A 19,739-nucleotide genomic window follows, 5' to 3' on the forward strand; every position below is an offset into this window, starting at 1 on the left:
TTAAAGTCTACATTTCCATTTAAATTTTCAACCAACTAAAGTTGATTAATGATTGTATTACCTCTTACAAGATTTAGTTATTTTTAACGTCTTTCATTGAAAAACGTCATGAAGAACACAAAATTATCTTAGATTAATAGAAAATAATAATAAATTAACAAAACAGCACCTAGATGTATCTACCAGAGGATTTTTTTTAATTTTCCGTTTCCATTTTTAAATGTAACTTAGTAATTTTTAAAACCATGCAAGTGACTGTTCTGTACTTTTGAATCACAAAGTCTAAGTCAAGTACAGAGCAACCTCTTTAATCCGAACTTCGTCTTACAATCCGATATGCCTCTAGTCAACAATCCGAACAGTGATCATTAAAGCTATGTAATGTTATTATAAGACTGGATGACCATGTTATGCAGTAGGTATTTGTCTCCTACTGCACCAACAAACTAAATCAGTTTTTTGGCTCATTTTTTTAGTTAATCTTAACATGTTGTTAAATATTTTTCGCAATACAGTTTTAAAAATTCATTGTTTAAAAAAATACTCTTAATTTAGAACTAAAAAATCCCAATCTTTGTATTTACAACATAAAGTTAGGTAAAATTGTGTATTGTTAGGTTTATTTTGTACACCAACAAATTTTATTATGATTACGCCAAACCAAAGACCCTTCAAGCAAATCTAATCACTCTGGCACGTTGTATTTTGTGATTTATTGCAAACAGGCTCTAAACTTTCAGATGGACCGACCCATATGGTAAATATATTTAGACCGCCCTTGTGAGAGTATTATTATAAATTATCTACTGTAAAATTTTGTGGTGTACAAATTCAAAGTTGTAACAATATTTTAATAAGTACAAACTTTTTTCAATAAATGCAAACATACGAGTACACACATTTCAATTACTTATCCGTTTCAATGAAATAAATCTATACTTCGAAAAAGCGCTAATCAGGAGAATCTGTTGCAACAAATACATATGTTAGATAGTAGAGGTTCTACTGTATCTTTTTATTGTACATACAAACTCCATGCCGAAAGGCAACAAATAAAGATATAATGACACAGAATAATGCTAGTAAACGTACACAGCTTTAAACAGAAAAAAATCAACATAATAAAACTGGCAGTTGTTTTAAAAACCATTGAGCTTTATCAACAAGTTCAAATCTAAACAATTTATTGTAGAAGTAGAAGACTTTTTACTATGACACTAATCAAAAGATGTCAATTTCACACAATTTAGAAGGCCCGAAAGTTGACAATTTCATTCATCTGTCAAAAACCCATGCGTTATTATGCCGCACCGTTCTAACGCAATTGTTTGCTTTTATCAAGTATGTTGCTATTCTGTTTATCTGCAAAGACAGGTCAGAAGTAAGACAACTGGTAGGTGTGAACTTTGCAGCTTCCGTAAACAAACGACCAATTATTTAAACCTTAAAAATCCAAAACTTTAATTCACAGGGACACTGTGAAAAACATTTAAGAGCCACGATGAATGGAAATCTACTGTTGTCGCAAATTCATCGAAATCTATTTTCAATAAATGGTCTTTCTTGAGTGTTGTAGGAAAAATAGTGTACAAAATTCGCTGGAAAGTGTCTAGTGTTTGCTCGTGAGCTTTCCGGACTCGGCTCGCGCCTCGTAAGTCAAGATTCTCACTAGCACAATATCACTCACTTTTCACACTCGTCATATAATAATGTACTACACTCACCGGCAAAATTAAAACTAGATTTTGTGGCTTAAAAGTGTTCTGAAATAGTACTGAAGTTGATGATATAGATAGTAGCATTCTCGATTACCTTCGACGGCTATGAGTTTTTTAAAGACAATTGGTGTAGATTCATGGCTAGCTAATTAAATGTCAAATTATCAAAATCACAGCAGGCCACGTAGAAGGGAGGCAGTTATCCAGGCTCGAGGAGATATTACCAGAGCTTAACGATTGCCTCCGAATGCCAAACTTGCCTCAGTAGACCTTTTTCAAGCCAAACAAATTGATCCAAATGAAATTCACTTTTTTGCTTTTTTGATAATAAGTAGATAATTAATTAATTTTTCGTTAATTTAAGCAGTAAAAAATTAATTTTCTCATATGTATGATGCGATAATTTTGTATTTTCGATAACGTCATCAAAAAATTTCGTTTTCCATCACCCAAATATCCCCCGAAAAAACGTTATCGGGATAGAAAATACTATATCAAAAAATAGTAATAAATTTAAAAAAATTAATATTTATAAAAACGTTTCAGTAACAATTACATAATTTAAAACGCATTAAATTTATTTCTCTAAAAAATTCTATTACCTTCTGTGGGTAGGTATTATTATTTGTTGCAAAGGTATTATTAACCAGAAATTAATCAATCAACTTAATTGTTTAATACTCGCTTAGTATATAAAATTCTTATGTAATTATCAAATATGAGAATCATTTAGTGAAAATGACGATCTGAGTAATCTAATTAGAAATATTCAGTAACATCAACAATTTATTTCGAAATATAAAAGTAGTGTGTGAAGGATATAAAAAAGTCAAACACTACAAATTCTAGGTAAAACTTTCCACACATTTCAATGAACAAGTTCTCAAAGTTGGTGATGTTTCTACGATTAATAAAAATCATCTAATTAAAAAATCTGGATATTCGCACCATAAATAACCAATTTGTATTCAGATGCATGTTGTCGAAATTTTTTAAGCAGTAAAATGCATATTAATACCAAATAAAAATTAACTACTTGTTACCACTTAGCATCCTCATGACAATAAAAAAACCTGTCCAGACGACTGAGACAAGATTTATTTTTCTCATTAGTAAAACTATTATTTAATAATATGAGCTAAAATTAAAAGTGTGGTGCAATCTGAATTAAATTTGCCATTACCAAACTCCCACAACAGATTTTGCAAAAATCAGGCAAAAATCCCTATAACCACCAAGTAATAAATCACTCGGTTTACCTCAATACCAACATGAATATTAATTAAGTTGAAAACAATAATTAGAATAAATATCTCTCCTGATTTATGGTCATCGATGATAGTTGTCGCTATAATCAACTGTGAAACATCTATTACAAGGATTCTAAATAGGTTAGTCAACCGATGTAACAACTAATTACTGGATCGAAATAACTACACTCTTTGTTCGATTGAACAATTGTCCGAGAAAGAATATAATTTCGTCACTTAAAAGGTAATTCAAGTACGAAATGCGAATCAGGTTACATACCTACCTCAACAGCATCACTTGCTAACAAATGCGTACACAAAGGCGTGTTCAATTGACAATTAAAATTATTATCTACCGCCAATTTAATTTCTTCTAAACCGAATTATGCGTTTTCGTCTTCGATGACGCAACGAACAACAAATACGCAGCAACATCAAAATAATAATAAAATTACTCACTTTTCGTAGGTGTCGACGGAACAGCAGGTTTTTGAATTCCTCCACAAGGTCTTCCTATTCGTGACGGTGGTCTAATCCCTGATTGTTTTGACACTGTTGATTTGGATGAGGCACTGCTTACCCCACTTGAAGGGGAAACGTCCGACATGTCGTCTTTAGGCACATCAGCACTTTTATTTTCCACATTATTATTTGAACTATCACTCGGTGTAACGTTGTTGTTATCGATTTTTTCGGTCAAATTGGCTTCACTCATAGTTCACGGTTAAAATCACTTCAAACACGACGGAACCAACGATATTAGAAAATCTATAGGATCTTCAAAGTTCAAGTTCAGGGGAGCACAAATGTCAACAACTTTCAGGTGTTTAACTATTTTTTCCTCGATTTTGAAATCAACACACAGAGTGCCTCAGCCAACAGTTCTCAATACTTTTATTAATCAATCAAAGTGTGCAACTTGTTCCTTAACAGCAGCATTAACTAATGAAGTTTTAGCTGAGACAGCAGTATTGGCCCAAATGTAAAATATTCACCAAGTTCCCTCGCAATTCTCTTTAATCAATAAAATATTGGATAAGCCCTCAGTTTTAAAACCTAAAGCCTAATTTTGCAGCTTAAAAATCAATGTGATAATGCGTTCAGTAATTACATAAGATATCACTAAATGTACAGTCACCCAAAATGAAAATGACTCATCAGAGATTGTAAACTAGTTTTGAGAAAAAGTTCAACATTTCGTTTATTATTATTATTTTTTAGAATTCTTCGAAAATTTTTTATTGGAAAAGGTTGATAGAACAAGTGACAAGACCGTGTTAAAGTTCGTCGCCACGTTTCGATTCTTTAAAAAAATATCAAAAAAGTATATTTGTTTGCTTCAATTCACTAAGTTGATGGAAGTTGATTTTAAAAATTCAGCCTGTCTCGGTTTATTCATTTTTGAATCATATGCTTATTTATTAAAAAAAATTTCAAAACAACATTTTTTGCTTTTTTGAGCAAGTTCTTCAGCCAGAAAGGTATTTTTTCACAAAATTTCGGTGAACACAAATCAAAAAATCAGTCAATTATGCTAAAATGTAACAACTAAGTTTTTTTCGAAGTTGGATAAAAAGTTTTTATTTTATTATTATTTTTTTGGTTAGACTATTTTTTGCAAGAAATTGACACCAAAAATCACAAACTAAATTAAAACTGATGACAGTATCTCTTGATTTAACTCGTTTTTGAGAAAAATTTCTTCAAAATAGTCAGAAAAATCTCAACAAAATTGGTCGAAAATCATGTTCTTTTTATAAGTTAAGATTTTAAGTTTAAAAATGTCGCTGAAACAAACCAAAAAACCACCAAATAAGTCTAACATTTCATGATTCAACTTGCCTTGTTTGAGTGTTTAGCACGTTTTCAACGTTGTTTAAACCAAACAGAAGAATCAACTAACTAAGGCCGAAATGAACTGTGGTTAACATACTAACGCCCGGTATTTCAATGCTTGGTTAAAATCTATGGTAATTAACCATCAGTAAATCTCACCCCAGATTTTAACATTGAATTTGTATTTCAGTGCTTTAATGGAAATTGAAATGGAAATGCAATAGACATCCGCAGCACGTTTTGTATTAAATAATTACAATGGCACCAAAACACAGCCAAGAACGAGTTGCAGAAAGGGGCAAAACTGCATGATTTCTCGGAAAAAAATTAGGTTACGAAAACAAAAACACTCCGCATAAGTACTGGTAACCCGACACATTATCTTCGGTTAAGATTTTAATAACCTCAGGTAAATCACAACCAAGCACTGAAATACGCCAAACCAGGAAATAGATTGGTAACCAGAATATTTTTGGTTTAACCAACAAGTGAAATGCCGGGCTTAAGGATAAACTTCAGTTAAAACATAGCAACCCCAATTAGATACGCGCTACCTTAGCAACTAACTGAGAAATAAAATTTTATTGAAGTTTAATCATGCCAAAAACTAAGCCCTTTCTCAAAAAAATTCATTTCCTTTATGAACCCCAGACTTATTTATCTTGTAAGATCTAGTCAAAACATGCCCCAAAATTAAAAAAACTGATATTACTATCACGAGCCCACGGTACCACTAAGTGCAACCTATACATTTTTTGGGGTACTAACGTACAATCACAATCAAAACGAATGACACCCCTAAAACCGCAGCCACAAATCTTTTCGATATGATAAGAATAAGGTTAATGCGTACGTTTGGCTAGTTTATAAACCAACTAGATATTGTGTAAACTAACTAGACAGTTTGTTAACCAAACTATTTGTTGCAATTTATGACCTAAAATAAATTTATAATTTTAGCCGGACTTTTACTATCCGGCCGGGTTGGTAGGGGTGTCATTCTTTTTGAGCGAAATTTTGCCAAGAGTAAGCTAAAAATAAATAAATAAACCAAACTGAAAAATTACGTAATTGGTTCAAAAATCAAAACATCATTTTTCAGTTTTGGATTTTATTCGCGCATTTTTTGATACAGAAACGTGATTGAACGCTTTGGCTGATAAGCCAAAAAGTCATCGAAGAAGTTGATTAACCAATTTTGTTCATAATTAATTCATTTTGCAAAAAAAACAGAAATTTATTTTTTTGAGCTCCCATAAAATTGAAAAGTCGCGACCAATTAAAAAGTGTTCTACTTATCATTTGTCCTAACCAATCCGTATCAATAAAAATCCTCAATATATTTTCAAAGGATGATAAAGACGTCATTTTCATTTTGGGAGGCAGTACTTTAACCAATTTTCTATTTAGATTTTTAATTGTAAATATATAATACTTTTCATGACAATTAATTTTTCTTTGCGACTTGTGAAAATCTGATAATGCAGATCTTTAGTGAACTAATTAAGTGAGTAATGCATTGCATCTTGCATTTTAAATGTATTCTTTACAAATTTGGAAAAGTTGCATAACACCGCTTTCTTCTTATGGAAGACAATCGAAAGTATGAAACAATTTTTTGTCTCTTGCTCCATATTAAGACACTTTTATTTTATTTCTGATATAAATCACAAAATCTGTAAAATGAATAAAGAACAAATTGCCTTTGGGAAAGGTCGCATCTTATAAAATTTATACCGATTTGAAAATATTATGGAAATTTGTTTGTTTGTATTTCATTGCTATTCTCGGAATACAAAATTTATTAAAAATTACCGAAGTAAGCAAAAGCAAAACGAATACATAATGTTACAAAAATTTACTTTATTTTGATCTAGACAGTGAATCATGAAAATTCTCATCCATAATAATAACTGACATATATGGAAATTTAAGCGAGACTGATTGACATACTCATTCAGTTAATTGCAACAATTATTCTACTCTTAATGTGCTTAAACTGCAATATTGTGCACTCAATAATTAATCGGCTAAAAGTTATTCAAGACATGCTTTAAAGTTTACTAATTATGGCAAACGTAATAATTAAAACACTAAATTACAGACGTAATTTACACATTAAATGGTAGCATTATAAAAGTCAAAAGAACCATATATTAATTACATATTTATAAGCACTCTCACTCTTTTAGTCTTTTAGTTCACAAGGAAAAGTATTATTATTGCTGACATTTTCTTCACAAGAAATTAAAGCGTAATAATTCAGATGACCATATAGAAATTGCTTCAAGCCAAACATAAATCCTGTCAAGTTCTCACAAACATTTTATGCATAATTTTACATATCTTTTAAAACTTTAAGCTTTATGTCTGTGATAGGCCACCAATAATACAGTCGAGTAATACGTATGCACTACTATCATTAAGGATTCAAAAATGTTAATAAATTACTATGTGATTCATTTCTAGATGCATAATCCAATCGTTTATCTAATGGAAAAAATTACTGCGTCAACAGTAATTAGATAACTACATACACAGAAAACATTTCAACTGAATGATTCAAAGTAATTTAATAAGTATTGTTTTTTACTAAAAAAAATAAACCGTTCTTCGTGTTTAATAATATAAAGCAAAGGCCAAAATTTGGCACAATCAAACGAAACCTTGTTTACATGAAAAATCGCCCATTCTGTTATAAAAATAAATCACACGTTTCAGAATTTTCCAAAAATAATAAACCTTTTTTAATCATTCAATAGAAGTTAAAGCTTAGAGGACAATAAACTAAACACAGGAGTGACATTTACTCACGATTTTCGATGACCTATCACTTTAAAAACGCGCAGTTTATTAATATAGAACACCAAATACACTTGGCCCACATCCAGGCAAAATTTCATTAAAAACCAAATTGTACCAATCGAATGGAATAAAAACTAAGAGGTCGCTTCACCTGTTTTAGTGCTTTTTTTAGTGCATAAGAGCAATCATTGGTTGAAAATTGAACACTTTTACGAATGAAAGTCCTTATGTTAACATTAATTTTAAATTATGAATCATGTGATGCAAATCTTAGCTCACTAACCACAAATCCTGTCTTTTAATGTTTTCAACTAAATGCTTACAAAAGGTTCTAAACCACTCACTTTTGTTAATATTTGTGGATCAATGCATGGTTTAACAATAAACAGTAGCTTTATTTACAATTTCCAAATAAGGTCAGCTACCTGTTACAGTCTATAACCTCACTTTCAACCATACAAACAGTTTTATGCGTATAACAAATAAACAAATATTTACACATGTGAAAATATGTTCGCAAAATCGCTCTTAATTTATATTTTAAAGTAAAACAATGCCTTAGCATTAGAAAGAAAGGTCAAATCGAAATAATAAAAAATTAGTCCAAACCTGAAATTCTTAATTACCCAAAAGTAACACTACACTTTACGCCACACTACTAATTAAAACGTCACTAAGTTAGTAAACTTTCACTTACGGTACAACAATTAACAAATTTTCATTAAGGAACGCAACTTTTTAACAATAACGAAACAATTAAGTGCAATTGACAGCTGATCGTTTGACAGCTCTGACAGCGCCAATTTTTAAACAATGTCGCCAACGTGAAGTTATGGCGGGCGGTAAAAATACCAGACGAATTTTGAACTATTCTAACCGAGAGAACATCACGTTTTCTTTAGTTTTTGTTTTTTTTCCAAAACACTAAACCCAAAAATATGACAAAAAACTGGTTTAAAAACGAGGTTGGTAAAGCGCTTGTAGCTTATGAAATTAATATTTTAATCCAAAAATAGTCAAAGAATAATTAAAATTTTGACAACTTATGAGAAAGAAAAATTAAAAGGCATAAAAGTAAACCCTGGTTAGCTAAAATGTCACCAATTTTTTTTAAAGCACCAACTTAAGCGAGCTTTTAGAGATACCAATCCAAAAACACATTTTGAGATATTTCAACAAAAAAACAAAAACTGACAGTAAATCACTAACTCATAAAATCAGTGACATAAAAAAGCTCCTTCACCAATTTTTAAACACTGACACCAATATAACATTATGGCGCACATTTAAAGCTACCAACCCTAAATAAATTTTGGGTTATTTCAATAGCAAACCAAAAACTTTGACTTTTTCTCCAATTTTTATAATTTCTCACGATCACTAAATCAAGAAATAAGTTACATACAAAAATCCATTGCAAAATCGTTAAGTTGAAATTGCTTATTGTTTATGAACTTTTCAAAACAATCAAAGAATAGTTTAAATTTTGATTACCACAAGAAAAAAAATAAAACTAAACTCTGAACAGCTGCAATATGTTCAATGTTTAAACACTGGTACCAACCTAAAATTGATGCACAACTACCAAAGCAAAAATAAATTTTGTGTTATGTATTTCAACAGGAAACCAAAACGTATGATTTTTCTGAAATATTAAGTTATATTATGGGATTTATAAGGTACAATTTTTCTAAATTACTAAACGAAAAACTTAGGTAAAAAATTTAATTTAAAAAAACCGGAGGCTACACTAAACTTTTGATTTTTGATTAAATTAAGGAAACCGGTATATTAAAAAGTTAAACAACTTTCCAGCAATTATAATTTTTTTGAGGCACTAAACCGAAAAATAAGTTCATAAAAGACTCAATTTAAAAAAATATAATGGTAGTGCTTGTAATTTAGGAACAGAAATACCAATCTCAAATAGATACCCTAAAATAGATTTTCGGTTATTTATATTATAAGATTTAGATTAATTATTCTTCTCCGATATTTAATTTTAACTGTGATTTTGATAATTTTTTAAAAAACCTACGGTTCTGCGTAAAAATTAAAATTTTCATTAACTTAAAAAACGATATTAAAAGACAAAAGGCGATGTTTGAATAAGAATCAATACAGTATGAGCTTTGTTAACGTTTATTAAACTGTAACAAAATATTTGTAAATACAAAATACACAGCCCAATGTGGGAAACATATCCAACAACGGAACAGTCGGTTTCAACCATTGGCAAATAAACAGTGGATCATTTATTTCAAATTTACTAATTTCTAACCCAAATTAAACTTAAATCGAATAAAAATACAATCACAAATTCACTTTAAAAATCAGTCCTTTTTTGTTGTGTTTTCATGATTAAAACCGACCACTTGTAGAAGCCGAACATATTAATTTTATAATAAGAGGTTGTCATGTTACCATCATGCTATAACAATCAAAACTAAAAAATACAGAATAAAATACAATCAAATCAATAAAAAAATGCGATGAATTATGAGCTTATGAAATTTAGCACTAAACCACAAACTTTGTCAAGGCTTCCGTTTACGTATTTTCTCTTGTGCTGCCCTCAACAAAGCATCGAACGAATTTTCAGGAGCGCGAGAAGTGTAATAATTATAATCGTCTTCCCGCATATTATCTAAAAAAAAAACAACAAATTTTAAATTAAATTCAGTTCAAACACTCTCACCCACCTAAATCAGAATAGGAAGTTTTGCAAAATATCCTTCGACCACCAAAACTCAAATCATACTTGGGGTAAACATGGCCGTCATTGCCATGCTCTACAGCTTCATAGGCGTCTTCCTTGTTCGCAAAAGTCACAAATCCGTAATTATCCCTTAAATAATAATAACAATAAAACAACAAACATGACAAAACACAGAAAACCAACCCATAGTCTCGGAAATGGAGACTAACGTTCGTAATGGGTCCGAACGTAATGAATCGCCTCCGTAAATCCTCTTTTGTGGTACCTTTCGTGATACGGCCCACATAAATAACTCTACGTTCTTCAACTTCTCTTAAACGTTCGGCGCTGTATTGCCGTTGACGTTTCGGAGAAATGGATCTCGATCGTGAACGAGACGATCTATGCGAACACTTATTTAACCCATTCTCGCTGATTTTTTTTTCCGATACTTACCTAGAAGAAGTGGATGATGATGATGAGGAATATGAACTATGTGAACTACGTGAAGAACTCGAACTACTGCGTCTTCTACAAGAGAAAAAACTATTGAAGGTTGCTGTTCAGAAAAGTGCAAAGCTATCAAATAACAGTAGTCGCATTCTCGAGATAGAGCATAATAGTGTAAAAAACAAAAAGTGAACACCAGTTTACACGATGTTTTATTAAAAGTCATAAGCTGTATAAAAAAATACTGAAACATGAACACCTATGAATGTTTTGTGACATTCCAGATCCATTCAGTTTTTAGTTTTTGCATCTCCTATTTTTAACTTTTTTTCTTTTAATTACATCTCAGTAAACAAAATTCGCTCCCAATTGTTATTTTTCACTTTAGCAAACCGATTTTTTATTTATTAAAAAATTTTTCTAAAAATTGCGCTTTTTGAAACACTTCTAACTTCGCAAAAAACTGGCCGAATAAAAGATTTTTCCCTTAAAATCTCGATCAGCACTAAATTAAGGAACTAATTAAAGAAAAAAAAATAAATGATACTTTGTGGTATAAAATAGTCAATCGGCGAGTCCTAACTTGAATGATTTACTTTTTCTTGATGTTTTTAAAACAGTGCTTCTTATGTTTAGTTTACAAGACTAATATTTTAATTAAATTATAAAAACTAATAATGTTATCTCGGTTATGATCAATAATGAGATAAATGCAAAATAAAAAATTAAACAATTTTTTCTTACAGAAATATTCCAATAAAATAAAAAAAACAATATTATTGAAGAAAAAAAAACAAAAACTTCAAAATATTTACTTAAAGTTATTTAAATACGAACAGAAACGTATAAAAATTGTGTAAATAACATTGAACAGTTCCTAGAAAGCTTCTTTTTCATTTCTTTTTCTTTTTTTTGATGTTTTTTGATCGGATTATGTAACCATGAACAAAAAAAAGTTTCATTTCATTTAGTTTGCATTTTATTCATTATTCATCATAACTATTTAACATTTTCTATTCGTGATTACTTGGCAAGAACTATCATTCACTAAGTCCATGTGTATAAATATGACTCACCCTGTATGTACATTTACCTTGTTATGTACATTTTGTACAAGGTTCAGCATTTGATATTAAATATTTTCTATTTTTCTCTATGCTTGCGAATTTTTCCAGAGCCACAATTTCTTATAACAGTTATAACTAAAATTAATTGATTATTAATGAATTAATTAGTTACGATTGAATAGCTGCAAAAAACATGTTATATCTCAACTAAGAACAAGCGATGCTTAAATGTTGTTTTGTGGAAAAAACATGTTGCTAGTCCCAAAAAATAATAAAAAATGAAAAATTCAAATCAACAAAAAGTTTTATAGGAATTTTTGCTCGAACATAATTTGAGGCTCGTTTTCATAAACAAAATCTAGTTTTTTAGCCGTTAAAACTTCTCAATAGAGTTTAACCTTTAGATATTAGCAAACATAAAAAAAAATAGTAGATTATATCATAAAGCTCGAGGTATAGCACAAAAAAACCTTCCACTGTCTACCGTAAGTCTTATAGCTTCCTTAAAATCCTGTTTACATTTTGCATTTTTATTGTAAATAATTTCTGGTCTATCAAAACTCTATTAATTACTTTTGAAACTACTACTTCACATTTTTTTTTATTTATCATGTAAGAAAGTTGTGGCACACTTTAATGAAATAAACCCTAAATAAGTAATTTTACTGCATTTATTGCAGCTATTAAAAAATCGTAACTGTCTGTACACCTTTTTCTAATTGTAGTTCTGAACGTATGTATCAGATTAATTTCAGAAAAAATAAGTTATATTTTCAAAAGATTTTCTGAAATACATTTGGCTAATATAAAATACAATTGGAGAAGGTGTAGTATACTCCTAATTTAAGAATTTGAGACGCTTAAAGTATTTCCCATTTCTCTCAATGATTCACTTTCTTATAACCAAGTATTAGCTGTTTCAAAACTATAAAAACGCCAAAGTCGCATTTTACAAAATTATTTTTTTAAATAAGATTTATAAAATTGTAAAATAGTTTTCAATGCTTATAGATCTCTTATTGAAAGAATAAACTACATTACCTGTTATATTTTTTGCATGAATGCATGACTAATTTATAACAGCTAATTTTGAGAGAAAAACGTTGGTGATTTTATAGTTTTGAAACAGCTAATAGGTAAAAAAAAATTAAATTATCACAACAAAAACTGAAAGTATTACTTTCAGTCGTGCATAACAAACACAGAAAAAGTTGGAAGAATGTCAAGCACTAATTCAATTTAAAGCAATTAAAGAAAAAATTAAATACCTGCGATGTCGAGTCCGTGAACTCCCACTGGACGAAACACTCGGGCTCCTATCTATCCTTCGCCTGTACCTCGATTCCATATCATCCCCTACCCCTTCATCAAAATCGGTTTGCGACCCTACACTGACCGTTTTAACCGGCTCTCTGTCTTTCTTCAAATAATGAATGATCTTATCTTCTCGAACCACCTCCTGATTTTCCGACTTAACAAACGCTGTAGTTTTTGTCTTAACTTTCGGGATATTTTCTATAAGCGATGTAATAAACGAATTGCTATTAATTTTATTGCTAACTTTCTGCAACAACGGCTTGATCTCTTCCAATTGTTGTGTGGACGCGAGAATCGTTTTATTACAGTTGATACTGGAAATATCCGTATTGGTGCCAATACTGACATACGTCTTCACTTCTAGGTCTGGAGGAGGTGTTATTTTCTGCGGAACGACAATTCTCTGAGGTGGAGGATTCTGAACTACTGGTTTAAGAGCAGGAAGAGCAACGTCGGTTTTTGTTGATTTTGCCGGAGTATTTAACAAATCAGCGGCCATTTTCATCAACTTCTCTTGGTGTTTCAGACGTTTCAAATTCTCGTCTTCAGGCAAGGGGGAACTGCATGTACTACTAGCAGGAGAGTTACTCTGAGACGTTGCATTGGAATTAATCAAACGCCTCTTTTTGTACTCTTCCAGATTCAATTTTTTCTTCTGATTGTGATTATTGCTACGTATTGTGTTCACTTTGAGAAGCGACACCATGAGTTTACCATCGGCTGTTTTAACAGTCGGTTGGTTTCTTATTACAGAACGGTCATCCTCTTCCGATGACTGAAAACCTGAGTCTTTTTGGGGTTCCTTGGGGTAGGGAGATGGCGTGGCACAATAATCATGGTCAAAATGTACTTGTTCGTTAACGGCCACTTTTACAATCTTGTTACGGTGAATTGATACTGATTCAGTAGATCGCGAAGCGCCCCGTTTTTTAGCAGGAATCGGGGGAATAACAGTTATGGTTTTGCGTTTCCCTGATTCGTTGATTCGCGCAATCAACTCTTGAGGTAGTGCGTCTAATATCTGTTTATTTTTAGTGTAATTATGCGAAGTGTTTGATTCCGAAGGTTGTGGTTTCGTAGTTTTGGCTTCTTGCTTGGTTTTAACTTCTTCATCCTTACTTTTTTCTTGTTCTTTAGGCTTATCCAAAATTTCTGTTTGAGGAGACTCTTTAACAGTTTGCGAATCATCCTCAAATAAATTAACATCCTCATCAAAGATATCGATGGGAGCTTTTGGAATTTTATCGAATATCTCAATCGAGCTACTTGAAATGTGATTAACATCCATTTCTAGGTTATTGACTAAACTACTACTAAATCCAAAATCACTACTCAGATTCTCGTTGTGTTTAGCATTGGCTAGAGGAGGCTTTTCGGATGCTTCGAATTGTTCTAGAAGACTGAAAGCATCGTTCGCCTCTAATACCGGAAGACTAGCACCTTCAAATACAGTTTCAACATCAACTTCATCACTCGTATCAAAATTATCGTCTTTATCTTCAATTATGTATTTTTGGGCTTGTTTATCAATTTTTTTGCCCACTGATTTAACTTTTCTGCTGTCGGTGAATGCAGATTCGTTAATGTATTTCGCTAAATCAAAATTATTTACATCTTTATCATTAAAACAACTAGATAATTCGCTAGTAGCTAAATTTGTTTGTAACTTTTGTTCGACGTCTTGATCCGTAAAATGATGCGAGACCGCCTCTTCCGGAGGAAAGGCATCGACACCGTCCACCTAGAAAGTTCAAATTTTTGAAATTCTTTTCAAATTTGTTTTTAATTTAGTGTGTGACAGTTATAAACATTCCAGAATTACAAATTCTGAAAAAACAATTATAACGCATCTTTTTATTTTCCAATGTTTTGGAGGTCGTGGCCTTATTGAGTAAAAACCACAACTAACGAGCATTGGATCTATTTAGCTAAAATAGGTTCCAAGAATTATTAGAACGATAGTTTCATTTCCAAATGCAGATAATAAATAGAAAATTATCTGTTTCAAAATTCAATTATTATTAAAATGCAAAATCACGTTCAACGTTATTTAAGAACTGTCACTGACACAAAAGAATGTTACGACATGTATGAGGTGAAATGAAAACTATTATCTTATTGATACTTATTTCACTTTTTTGCCAAAATTTCTATGCCAAGAAATTTAGTCGAAAAAATTCTAAATTCTGTAATATTTTATACAAGGTGTGTTAAAATAATTTTCATATAGTGGCTCGTAAATTTCTCATGTAAAATCAGAAATTCCGCTATACAGAACTACTGACAGGCATTCAGACATTTGCCATTCTCTATTTATTAAAAAATGAGCTTCGATAATAAACGTGTATATTCTTGCACAGTGTAAAAACTTTTTAGTTGCTTTTTAAAGAAATTTTTGAATGTATAATTAACCGACGATTTGTGAATTCAATTTAATTAATTAAAGTTAACTACATATATGAGAATCATTTAAACACAGCTAACTAACAATAAAAAATACACATTTTCATCCCGTTAAAAAGGAATATACATAATGAAAACGAAATTTTAATCTGAAGCACCTGGTATAAAAAGCAAAAATTGTAACAACAAAACAATCAATTTTTTGTGGCTTGTACAGGCGTTCCAAACTATTTGCAGTTATTACTATTAGTCATAATTTAACCAAAAGAAACATAAGTATGATAAAATAATACTCATAATTAGTCATAATTATTATCACTGAGCTACGCCTGATAATGCTTCGGGCTTTTTCCACAGAAAATATCTTCAATTTACGCATTTCATGAAAAAAATAAGTTTTTAGTTTAGATTTTTAAAAATAAATTTTTCATTGTGTAACGCACATTTTCCAGTGTACACAGTACACATTTAAAAAAATTCGTGATTATTTTGAGTTTTAGCAACTAAATTTAATTGAATACTGCGAATTAATTATTAAATACCACTAACATTAATTTGAATTGGGTGGATATTTATTTGCTTATTTGATAGATTTCGTTAGAAATAGTACTAATAAAAAATTCGACAATTTAATATAATTTAGTTATTTTAAATATAAAGAATAGTGAAATTTAAAAAAAACACATACAGTGAAAAAAATTGATCTTTAATATGAAACGCTCATATTGCAGTGTGATTATTAGTTTTACAGATACAGTAAAAATATAATTTCTCACATTCATGACACAACAATTGTTACTTTGCATAATTTGGACAGTGAAAAATCCAAAATGAAAAACTTCTCTTTTTAACTGGATGGAGCATAAACACATTACAGTCTTATGTTTATATTAGTTTCAAAAATTGCAAAAAGTGGTTAATTTAAAAAAGACATTCCCAAATTTGATTTGTGAGAGCACATAAAATGAAAATTAAGATTTTTAGATTACTCAAACAAAAATAATTGCCAAACTTCGCCATTATTGGCACCCAATTTTTTGTAAATTGAAATTTTAATTGAAGTAATTAGCGATTATTGATGTTTTATTTCCATTATACTTTCCAAAAAAACTTACAACTTAGGTGTAGATCATATTTACGTTGAAAGTGCTCTGCAATTTTTTAAAATACGTCACTCTTGCTGTTGCAAGGAAAATGAAAAAAGTCGACAATGTTAAAACTATAAAGTCACTAAAAACAATTATTTTAATATTTATAAAGATATTTTGATAGAAACGATGCATAAAGATTATTCTAAGCAACAAATACATAAAAAAATATTCCTAGTACCCCAAAAATTTAATTTTATTAATGAATTTCTAATTTGCCTTTGACCTTAATCAAGTAAATGACAACTCAATTCAAATTAATTAAGTAATTAGTTATTTCTTAAATGTCAATTAAGTTAATTAATTAGTAGCTAGAGTTGATCTAAAGACTCTTTGAACGCACCGTATAATTAATTGATAATTCTTACAAGGAACTGAAAAAAAATTATAAAAAAATACATGCTCAGGAAAAGGTATTTAATTATTAGCAAACGCTAATTTTTATGTGATTATCAGTTTCCGGAATACAGTAAAGTAATACTTTTGGAACAGACCCTGAATAAAAATGTAAAAAATTGGAGATTTACTTATTTTTAAACTTTTAGAAATTTTTGTAAAATTGTCAACAATTTTCTACGAAAAATTTGAAATTTTTGAAAGAAACCGACCCCTGTCTTATCTCAGTAACTCAGAATGTGACAGATAATAATTAATTATTTACTTAAAATTCGAACAAAAAATTTAAATCGAATTTAGTAAACAACAACAACTAGGGAGATAGTAATTATATATTTTTTAATAAATCAGATAAGTACCAAATTAACATTATCTTAAATTAAGTAATTATTGACAATTTGAATCTATTCTGAAGAAACAAAAACGTTTCTTTTGAGCTACATTGAATTTTAATAACATCCCAAATATTGAACATTACAAAGTTTATAACCTTTATAACACACAAAGGTTTACTAATCCCAAAATAAACACAATTATTTACACACAAGTGTCTAATTTGACACATTAATTAGAAATTCATTCAAATACAAAATTACTACAAATGTAAAAAAAAATTAAAAATCAATGTTCGCAAAATTCAAAATTTGCAAGAAGGTCCAAGAGACGACCTTGGCCAATATCAAGGCCGTGTAAAGTAAACACAACGTTTCTCTTTGGCCACCCGCTATTTCTACCTGAGTACCTTTCAAGAGAAAGGTAAATAAACAATAAACCTAGCATTTTCAAATTCTGTTTTGAGAATTGTATGTAAATCAAAAAGTCACGCATGTAGGTCACACAAAATCCTTCTGATTTAATTACTTACATAAATGGAAGTGGACCAGTCAATCATCTTTTGAAAAAGTAGCGAAGGAGGTGAATCCGTTATATCGGACATGCCCTTCAAGGAGCCACAAAAACTGCTTGGCTCTGGTATCAGACCAATATCGCCATTCAGCCTGGACAAAAACATTGCAAAAAGCGAACAAACTGGTGCTTAGAACTTACTCTCTTTCGTCCTCCCATTCATTGAAATACGATCTGTTGTTGTCGTCTGAGCACGATTGTTCGTCCGGCTGGTAAATTCAACAAAACCGATTAATTTCTCCGGTAATCAAAGAAATTCGACGCATTACTCACCTCACACACGTAATATGTGGAAAAATGCTCCTCTAAATTCAAGAGACCCGTATCCATATTTGCGGTCAATAACACTGCCACTCAACAAGACTGCTAATAAATAAGGAACTGTTCTAACAATGTGGTCTAGACGAAATTTTCCTCACAATTTCGCCTTCCAGGCAAAACTACATACAATTATTCAGCTTATTTACGTAATAATAAGCTTTTAATAGTTCAAGATGATTATAGGTTATGAACACCAGCTTACATATTTTTGTTAACACCTTTTGTTTTTAACAGTACACTTTGATTATTCTTGGTGAAATCGAAGCACTGATTGTCTCGCTACGGTATTTACATGTTTTCAACACTGTTTAACACAAACTTTAATAAATATTTGGGTGAAAAGCACAACAATGTACACGTGAGCGACTAACCACACCGCAAATTTCTCCAAATCGGCAAATGTCGCTTCCACGTGATCCTCATCATTGATTTATACCGGCTGAGCGGCCGGTGTTTTGCCAGTTTGGATGCTCGCGAACAGATGGGGCATACATGTTTAAATTTTTAAATACCATTTATTTGTGTTTGCTGTTTTTTAAAGTGGCTCAATCGTACATTGAGCAAATATTTTTAGGTAAACCAACTTTTACAAAACAAATGTAATTCAAATTTTTATGAATCTTTTAAAATTTTTCGATTTTGCAAAATTTATTTTTTTCACCCCCTTCCCACACAGCACTTTTATTATTTTTACACGAGATTAAGCCCTCCAATAGGGCCTTTGACTGTAAAAAATTCGTGTTCGGACAAACACCCCTAGGGACCTTAATACATATTTTAAATTTTCCTAAAGTTTCCCTATTTTTCAAACTTTTATTTCACCACCTTTCCAAACAGCACTTTTGTGTTTTTCTGCAAGAGATTAAGCCGTTCTGTAGAGCCTTCGACTGTAAAAAATTCGTGTTCGGACAAACACCCCTAGGGACCTTAATACATATTTTAAATTTTCCTAAAGTTTCCCTATTTTTCAAACTTTTATTTCACCACCTTTCCAAACAGCACTTTTGTGTTTTTCTGCAGGAGATTAAGCCCTTCTGTAGGGCCTTCGACTGTAAAAAATTCGTGTTCGGACAAACACCCTTAGGGACCTTAATACATATTTTAAATTTTCCTAAAGTTTCCCTATTTTACAAACTTTTTATTCACCACTTTTCCAAACAGCACTTTTGTGTTTTTCTGCAGGAGATTAAGCCCTTCTGTAGGGCCTTCGACTGTGAAAAATTCGTGTTCGGACAAACACCCCTAGGAACCTTAATACATATTTTAAATTTTCCTAAAGTTTCCCTATTTTGCAAACTTTTTTTTCACCACCTTCCCAAACAGCACTTTTGTTTTGTTCTGAAGGAGATTAAGCCCTCCAATAGGGCCTTCGACTGTAAAAAATTCGTGTTCAGACAAACACCCCTAGGGACCTTAATACATAT

At 30.8% G+C, this 19,739-nt stretch overlaps 2 protein-coding genes across 14 annotated transcripts in view; both read right to left on the minus strand.

Annotated features, from left to right (window-relative positions):
- The window catches only part of CLIP-190 (Cytoplasmic linker protein 190), a 45,612-nt gene extending 37,210 nt beyond the window's left edge, over nt 1–8,402 (minus strand). For 6 of the 13 annotated variants that reach the window (XM_064354886.1, XM_064354885.1, XM_064354882.1 and 3 more), the window contains exons 1-2: nt 8,219–8,401; nt 3,428–3,982 (exon numbers count right to left, since the gene is read on the minus strand). In XM_064354886.1, coding sequence (XP_064210956.1) covers nt 3,428–3,683 — 256 coding nt within the window. In that variant the 5' untranslated portion in view covers nt 3,684–3,982; nt 8,219–8,401. Of the gene's footprint in view, nt 1–3,427; nt 4,032–8,218 lie in introns of those variants that run through there. The other 7 variants (XM_064354883.1, XM_064354884.1, XM_064354881.1 and 4 more) reach the window with 3 other exon arrangements.
- Nucleotides 8,403–9,735: 1,333 nt separating this feature from the next.
- Nucleotides 9,736–18,724, minus strand: srl (spargel). The gene is made up of 8 exons (XM_008199743.3): nt 18,268–18,724; nt 18,136–18,203; nt 17,954–18,086; nt 13,093–14,882; nt 10,764–10,838; nt 10,512–10,709; nt 10,312–10,457; nt 9,736–10,256 (listed from the first exon to the last, which is right to left on the minus strand). The coding sequence occupies exons 1-8, from the start codon at nt 18,322–18,324 to the stop codon at nt 10,147–10,149; spliced, it is 2,577 nt and encodes an 858-aa protein (XP_008197965.1). The 5' UTR covers nt 18,325–18,724; the 3' UTR covers nt 9,736–10,146.
- Nucleotides 18,725–19,739: the final 1,015 nt, after the last annotated feature.

Source organism: Tribolium castaneum, chromosome 2 (genome assembly GCF_031307605.1).
Source record: "Tribolium castaneum strain GA2 chromosome 2, icTriCast1.1, whole genome shotgun sequence".
In the NCBI taxonomy this organism is placed as follows: Eukaryota; Metazoa; Arthropoda; class Insecta; order Coleoptera; family Tenebrionidae; genus Tribolium; species Tribolium castaneum.